We start from the raw sequence: 8,479 nt of genomic DNA, 5'->3' as shown, positions 1-8,479 counted from the left end.
GCAGATCTAACCTTTCCAGCAAGGAAATAACCCACTTCGGTACCATCTGGCAGTATATCATCCTCAAAAACAAGTTTGTGCAGCCGCACATCCCTTTCAAAATGACAAAAGATAGACTGAGAACTAATATAAGTATGACAGACGGAAAGGAAGGCGACAATCTAGCACTAGACCATAGATGCATTGGAAAAGTGTTGTCACACTTATAACAACACTACTCACTTTCTGGTTAGTCTCCCTTGGCTGTTGCTTTTGATTGAACTGGATTTTGACTCGCTCAGAATAGTTCCTGGAACCACACCTGGCTTGGGTGACCTGTGGAACTCCAAGATAAATTTAGCTTAGCCAATAACCCCAATGTACAACTAAAGAGTATATGGCACAGTTCCAATATTACATTCTATTTAATCATTTTCTAGAATGATAATGGCAAATTGTGAGCTAATTATAATATAAAAGGCAGCAGAAACACAAAATGCAACAAGATAAATTTAGCTTAGCCAATAACCCCAATGTACAACTAAAGAGTATATGGCACAGTTCCAATATTACATTCTATTTAATCATTTTCTAGAATGATAATGGCAAATTGTGAGCTAATTATAATATAAAAGGCAGCAGAAACACAAAATGCAACAAGATAAATTTAGCTTAGCCAATAACCCCAATGTACAACTAAAGAGTATATGGCACAGTTCCAATATTACATTCTATTTAATCATTTTCTAGAATGATAATGGCAAATTGTGAGCTAATTATAATATAAAAGGCAGCAGAAACACAAAATGCAACAAAATAAAATTAGGAAGCACAACCATCAAAGAAATGGCACCATCCACATAACAATAATACTCACTTTCTAGTTAGTTTTTCTCACCTGTTACTTTGGCGAGGACTGGATTTTGACCCACTAAGGATAGTTTTTGGAGCCACACTTGGCCTAGACGAACTGTTGAAAATTGGGAACAGAATTAAAATCAATCAATTAGATAAAGGTTAACATATTTATTGGTGTATTAGATATATCCGGAAATAAAGTTATGCATGTTAGTACTTATAGAATTCTACATAAACAACCATATAATAGAGGATGTACAGCTCGTAATCCACATTACTTATTTAGAAAATCATTATTCCTGAGTTATACATTTTACTTTCCACCCAGTCTGAAAAACTAACTGAAAAGGATAATTGTATGCCCATCTTAATTTCACATGATTCAACTGCAAAGAAAAGGTTGTTGCGATAAATAAAGACNGAGAATTCTATCAAAGAAACATAGAGAAAATGGCAGATATTAAACCTGTATGATATGATCTTGGACAGGTATCACAACATAAGAGCTCGCCTCCATCTCTACAGATACTGCAAAGGTCATCATTTTCACGGATGGAAAACCTCTGGTCCATGGATAGTGCTACTGATAGTTCNGGATGTAACCAGTCTATTCTTTATAAAGAGAAAAAGAAACAAGTGAAAGCAGTCTGTATAATATTTGCACAAACCAATGNCTAGTTGAAACAACAATTTCTCTGTGACTCACACAATTAATGATCTTAAGGATCCACAACTTGTACGCGTAGCTTCAGTATAATCCTTGATCTCTTGTATTACAGCAAATTATTATACTAAGTTACTCAAGTTTAATTATATCAGAATTGGAGATTAAAAAGAAGTAGTAGAACAGGTATAGACCCATTACTATTACAGCATAAATATGAAAATAGTTGAAAGGAACTTACGGCTTCCGACGAATTGCACAGCCAGCATGGGCCTCAAACAATGAAGGACTGACCTGTGCCATAAACATAATAAAGGCTGCTTCAGAGCCCTATATACTTTAATGCCAGGAAAGCTAGTTTGATGTTAGAGAGAACTTACCACTTTGTTGCAACAAGAACAATGTATCCCAAATCCCTTCTTATAGCCAACAAGCAATTTCTGCACAATGATCAAAATGGTTAAAGAAGAATAAGTTACAAAACGGGATGGAAAAAAAGCCGATTTCCATGTAGATCTAACCTTTCCAGCAAGGAAATAACCCACTTCGGTACCATCTGGCAGTATATCATCCTCAAAAACAAGTTTGCGCAGCCGCACATCCCTTTCAAAATGACAAAAGATAGACTGAGAACTAATATAAGTATGACAGACGGAAAGGAAGGCGACAATCTAGCACTAGACCATAGATGCATTGGAAAAGTGTTGTCACACTTATAACAACACTACTCACTTTCTGGTTAGTCTCCCTTGGCTGTTGCTTTTGATTGAACTGGATTTTGACTCGCTCAGAATAGTTCCTGGAACCACACCTGGCTTGGGTGACCTGTGGAACTCCAAGATAAATTTAGCTTAGCCAATAACCCCAATGTACAACTAAAGAGTATATGGCACAGTTCCAATATTACATTCTATTTAATCATTTTCTAGAATGATAATGGCAAATTGTGAGCTAATTATAATATAAAAGGCAGCAGAAACACAAAATGCAACAAGATAAATTTAGCTTAGCCAATAACCCCAATGTACAACTAAAGAGTATATGGCACAGTTCCAATATTACATTCTATTTAATCATTTTCTAGAATGATAATGGCAAATTGTGAGCTAATTATAATATAAAAGGCAGCAGAAACACAAAATGCAACAAGATAAATTTAGCTTAGCCAATAACCCCAATGTACAACTAAAGAGTATATGGCACAGTTCCAATATTACATTCTATTTAATCATTTTCTAGAATGATAATGGCAAATTGTGAGCTAATTATAATATAAAAGGCAGCAGAAACACAAAATGCAACAAAATAAAATTAGGAAGCACAACCATCAAAGAAATGGCACCATCCACATAACAATAATACTCACTTTCTAGTTAGTTTTTCTCACCTGTTACTTTGGCGAGGACTGGATTTTGACCCACTAAGGATAGTTTTTGGAGCCACACTTGGCCTAGACGAACTGTTGAAAATTGGGAACAGAATTAAAATCAATCAATTAGATAAAGGTTAACATATTTATTGGTGTATTAGATATATCCGGAAATAAAGTTATGCATGTTAGTACTTATAGAATTCTACATAAACAACCATATAATAGAGGATGTACAGCTCGTAATCCACATTACTTATTTAGAAAATCATTATTCCTGAGTTATACATTTTACTTTCCACCCAGTCTGAAAAACTAACTGAAAAGGATAATTGTATGCCCATCTTAATTTCACATGATTCAACTGCAAAGAAAAGGTTGTTGCGATAAATAAAGACAGATAAGCCATACCCGTTAAGAGCATCATTTGCTTTAGAAGGACTGTTATAGATTTCTAACTCCTTAGCCTCCAAACACGATTTGCACAAAACTAATGAGTTTGTATCACAAGGCTCAACCATTGGACCTGCAATCATTTGGATGTAACCAGTCTATTCTTTATAAAGAGAAAAAGAAACAAGTGAAAGCAGTCTGTATAATATTTGCACAAACCAATGAACCAATCAGTAACCTTGGCAATTCAAACACAGGCTAGATTTCCTTAAAGTTGGTCCAACTACCACACGAAGTTTTTCTTCTAGTGTAGCCAAGGGATTTTGCTTGCATGCATTCATGACATCACGAAGTGTGAATCCAGACTCCAGTAAGATATATTCAGGTGGGCGCTTGTTTGTGCTAGAAGCAGTCTTAGTGTAAAGAATAATACTAAGACTGACTACATCCAGTAATTTGGCATGATGAACTTGCGGTTTCTCTAACAAAGAGTTACTTTTTTTTTTCCATATAAGGCTGAGAAAATCTATACCTGATATGCATCTTCATACTTAGGTTGAACAGGCTGAGGTTCATCGTCTACACCAGGTTTTTCAAGGTCTTCAAGAGTAGCATCCGGATTTGTCTTCCATAATTCCTCTATCTTGTTTATTTGCTGTGCGCTAATTTGGCGTGCCCGCAGCTGTTCCTGCTCTGATGGGACATGTAAAAAAAAGAGTTAATAATAGCTCTCACATGAGCATGTCTTGAAAAGAAGAAAAATGCAAGGACAGAAACTAACCTTAACAAGCCAGGGGAGGAAACACCTATCGTCAATCAAGGGACACCACTGACTTAGGTCCCAGTTCATATCCTTGAGGGCATTAACATTTAAACAAGGATCTCTACAGAGAAGGACGACGACACTGTCTGTCTTTAATGAGATGAAACCGAGGAGAAAGACATTTCGACACCCACAGTTGTAGCATTCAAGAATTGTTTCCCCTAGTGGACTGTCTCTATGGAGACAAACTTCCTTGTGTTTAGCTCGAACCTTAAAAATAACCAACAGAAGGAAATATTGTTTAGAAGGGTAAATTCATCGCAATTACAGAATATCTCATAACAATGGTTCAGTAAACAAAGCAAACTAGATACATAATACCACCAGCCTTAACCACAACACGTCCATAAAATGAATTCCACAAAGGAAGGACGAGAAAGAAAAACACAGATTACTAACCAGATGATTCACAATATGCGAGCCCGAGGTGTTCCCCCTTGAATTGCAGAACCACTTTCTACAGGAAGCCACATTACACCTAACCACACAAGCAGGGTTCGAGATACCACAATACTTACAAGCGTGCTCCGTGAAATCATTCTGACCATAATCGAAACCATCATCATCTCCAGTCTCCTCCAAGTTCAAATTTCCGATACCAGCGGCCAATGCATCAACCTGACTACTACTACTAACACCACCACGTCCCGATTTTGCACCATTACCGGCACCGGCAGAGAGGGAAGAAGGAGACGAAGCCTCGGAATGATGATCCGCGGCAGCTCCTCCTCCACCACGATCGGAAGCGTCAGCGATGGAAATAGAATCAGATGGGGTAGGCCATGCCGTCGGTGATCCAAACTCCGGGTAATCAAACTCCGAATCACCTTGAGTATCGAATTCCAAAAAGTTATACGCGTCGGCCACCGTGTCAGGCTGCGATACGGTGTCAAAGAGATCGCTCTGTTGAGAATCCATTAGAAAAGATCGTCTCGCTCTTTGACTCGTCTCTTCTTCAATTGCTTTTTTGATTTGAAACCCTAATTTGTAACAAAAACAAAAAAACAAAGATCAAACCTTTGAAAGAACTTGATACGATAAAATAAAAGAGGGCTTTTGGAATTGCGAAATTTGAAGAATTGTAGAAACTATGTAACCTGAAACGAAAGATTTACGAACATTAGGAAAAAAAACATACTCACGAAATCAAAACCCTAAAGAGAGGAAACACAAAATCGCGAAAAAGGGGTTTTTTTTCTTCTTTTAAAATTCAATTGCAGAATCAACATACAAATTCAAATTCATGAGAGAGGTTTCTGAATCTATTGAAAAAAGAAAGAAAGAAAGAAAAAGAGAAGTCTAAATCCAAGTTTCTGTAGAGAGATTTCGAAATTCTAAGAACACACAATCGAAAGAAGGCTCCGCTCTGTATGTATATGCCATAAAACAAACCCCAAATAATTTCAGAAGAACAAAACCTTGAAGACGATGAAGAATTGAAGATGGTGCTCGAAGCATCTTCTCCTCCGCTCCGAAGAGGAAAAAAAGAAGAAGAAAGAATTGAGATTTTGATGACCGTTGTGAAGAATTTACAAAGAGAGACGGTCTGTGGTGATCTCTCTCTCTCTCGCTTATCTTTTATTTTTTATGTATTGGTGGGGGCTTAAATGAACTTATAGCCCAGCCCATATCTTCATTCTAAGCCCTTATTAAAACGGCGCACATTACTGCGTTATGATATGTTTGCTTGTTTTTGTATAGAGGTATAAACCGATCGCTTATTAAACGATCGCTCTGTTGAGAATCCATTAGAAAAGAATCTGGGGAGAAATCAAGCTCCCTGGTTACGATCGTGTCGCTCTTTGACTCGTCTCTTCTTCAATTGCTTTTTTTTCTTTCTCCAGTACGAAGTACGAACGAGAGAGTTAGGGCTAGTTGAAAACGGACCCTTACAACAAGAAAAAAGAAAAAGTTTAGAGAGAAGAAGAAAGAGGGGCGCGTGGGAAAGAAGAAAAAAAAACATAATAAGGTGTGCGTTGTTTACACGCGCCGTGGTCTATGTGTTATTATGGGCTTCACGTTTTGGGCCCTTTCCAGTGAGGTTAACAATTAGGGGGTGTTATTGAATAATGGATTTTAAAAGAATTTGATGTATTTTGAAATCCAGCGTTATTCAATTTGGTATTTGAAAAAGTACATTAAAATTTGTTGTTATTGAATTTAATATTTGTTGGATGATTTTAAATCACTTACAAAATTGCTGTTATTCTATTTTCAATAGATTTTGTTTCACTTTAGATTTTAAAGTATTTTACATCCAAAACATGAACAAAGACAATCCTAACAATTTTTAAGTATTTCATCTCTCACACTTCTCATAAGTATCTCTCCCGATCGATAACATCTAGTCATTTCGTCATTGTCGTCATCATCGTTCTTGGTCTTCGTCGTCATCATCGTCTTCGTTTTGTCGTCATCATCGTCATCACCATCATAACCGTCGTCATCATCGTCATCACCGTCATAACCGTCATCATCATCGTCATCACCGTCATAACCGTCATCATCGTCATCATGTTCAGTTGAACTTGCCATCCTTAGTTCATCGACGGTATGGGAGATCATTGGAGCTCTGCATCAGTTCATCGACGGTATCATTTAAGAATACGTATAGATCATTGATTAAGAATACATATAGATCATTGGAGCTCTGCATCAACTTTAATATCAAGTATCATTTAACAATACGTATAGATCACTAGAGAGGAAGCGTACGTCAATCACGACTGTCCAATTTGCCATTCTTCCAGCTGGCACCATTTATGTGATCTTCACCATGCATAGGGAAGAGAGGAAGCGTACGTCGATGTTCCTTACAACACAATTTATAGATAAGTAATATTTTTTATTTACCTTCAACATTAAAAAAAAAAAAGTCCATTAGTAGTAACTTTCAAATCCATCAGTTATGCTTTTCAAATCCACCTATAATGACATCAAATCCTCGTCTAATGCATTAGAAATCTATTGAACTTTAAAATCCACTAATAATTCAAATCCATTAAAAACCTCCATCCAATAACACCCCCTTAAATTTTAGTCCGACACGGTGGCCGAACTAGAGTAAAAGTGGTAGAGTTTGATTACTCAGATGCAGATTCACAAAAGAACTCGTTCCCTCGTAGATTAGTGAACCAAAATATCCATGAAGTGCCCTCTCCATCAGACATACTAACAATTTATCTATATTTCCACAAAACAATTCATCAGTCACATCAAAACTTCAGAGACTTAAATAAATGAATTTAATTAGAAAGAAGACTTTTGATTAGAAACCTTAATTTTTAACAAAAAAAAAAAAGATCAAACCCTTGAAAGAACTCCATACGATAAAATAAAAGAGGGCTTTTGATTTGCAAAATTTGAAGACTTGTAGAAACTATGAACCTGAAAACAAAAGGTTTCGTATTTTGAAATCAAATGCAATTACGAAAGCAAAACCCTAATTAGATTAGAGAAAACACAAATCGCGAAAAGGAGGTTTTTTCTTTTATAATTCAATTGCAGAATCAATATACAAATTCAAATTAATGAGAGGTTTCTGAATCGATTGAAATAAAAAAAAAAAAAAAGATATTTTTGAATCTTACATAGAGAGATTTTGAAATCTAAGAACACAAAATCAAACAATCAAAAGAGAGATTTATATATGGAATAAACATAAAATCACTAAAAATATCCTAAATAAAAAAAGCGAAGATAATCAAACAAAACCTGGCGATGATGAAGATGGTGTTCGAAGAAACTCAGTATCACCGTTCCAAAGAAAGAAAAAGATAGATTTTGATGAGAATGACAGAAACGTACATCGCACATTGCTTTGAACAATACCAATATCGCAAAGACCGTTGTGAGATACGACACAAAGACGGTGATAGTCTCGCTTTTTTATATTTTCTTATTAGACTTTAAATGTACATATAGCTCAACCCAGCCCATATATTCATTGATTCTCTTTTTTTCCTCTTATTATCTTTTTTTATTTTTTTTTAACCAAAAACTTTTAAAAAATAATAATAATCTCTTTTTCTTTCTGTCTGTGTAACAAAACAGAGAGAGAGGGGTAGTTGCGAAACGCAAGAGAAACCAAAAAAGATTCGAACAAAACGCAAAAACCCTAAGAAGAGCTCACGGTATTATAATCGCCGTCGATTTCTCAATCCCTCACCGGCGATTCTCACGCCGGTGAAACGTGTACCATTATTAGCCTGTAATAGATAGATAGATAGATAGAGATTTGTTTAGGTAATTTTTTTTTAGAAGAATCATGTATAGAGAAAGAGGTACGGCGAATTCGAGACCTGAGGTTGTGGATCGTAAACGGATCAACGACGCTCTCGAACGGCCTTCTCCGTCAACGTCTCGTCAAGTTAACGGCAAAGGCAAAGGAACC

General features: G+C 36.2%; 1 protein-coding gene and 2 long non-coding RNA genes across 5 annotated transcripts in view; all 3 read right to left on the bottom strand.

Moving 5' to 3' along the window:
- LOC104771987 (regulator of nonsense transcripts 1 homolog) overlaps positions 1–5,634 on the bottom strand; it is a 10,389-nt gene extending 4,755 nt beyond the window's left edge. For 2 of the 3 annotated variants that reach the window (XM_019242379.1, XM_019242380.1), the window contains exons 1-3: positions 5,505–5,634; positions 4,486–5,066; positions 4,091–4,296 (exon numbers count right to left, since the gene is read on the bottom strand). In XM_019242379.1, coding sequence (XP_019097924.1) covers positions 4,091–4,296; positions 4,486–5,066; positions 5,505–5,544 — 827 coding nt within the window. In that variant the 5' untranslated portion in view covers positions 5,545–5,634. The remainder of the gene's footprint in view (positions 1–4,090; positions 4,297–4,485; positions 5,067–5,504) is intronic. The other variant, XM_019242381.1, reaches the window with a different exon arrangement.
- LOC104771990 lies at positions 28–954 on the bottom strand. The gene is made up of 3 exons (XR_764987.2): positions 878–954; positions 223–315; positions 28–93 (listed from the first exon to the last, which is right to left on the bottom strand). It is a non-coding gene; the product is annotated as an uncharacterized LOC104771990 (long non-coding RNA).
- LOC104771986 lies at positions 6,527–8,003 on the bottom strand. Its single transcript, XR_764985.2, has 3 exons — positions 7,801–8,003; positions 6,802–7,269; positions 6,527–6,658 (listed from the first exon to the last, which is right to left on the bottom strand). It is a non-coding gene; the product is annotated as an uncharacterized LOC104771986 (long non-coding RNA).

This window comes from Camelina sativa, chromosome 20 (genome assembly GCF_000633955.1).
Source record: "Camelina sativa cultivar DH55 chromosome 20, Cs, whole genome shotgun sequence".
Classification (NCBI taxonomy): domain Eukaryota; kingdom Viridiplantae; phylum Streptophyta; class Magnoliopsida; order Brassicales; family Brassicaceae; genus Camelina; species Camelina sativa.
The sequence above is the reverse complement of the archived record's forward strand: the minus strand, read 5'-3'. Positions and strand labels throughout refer to the sequence as shown.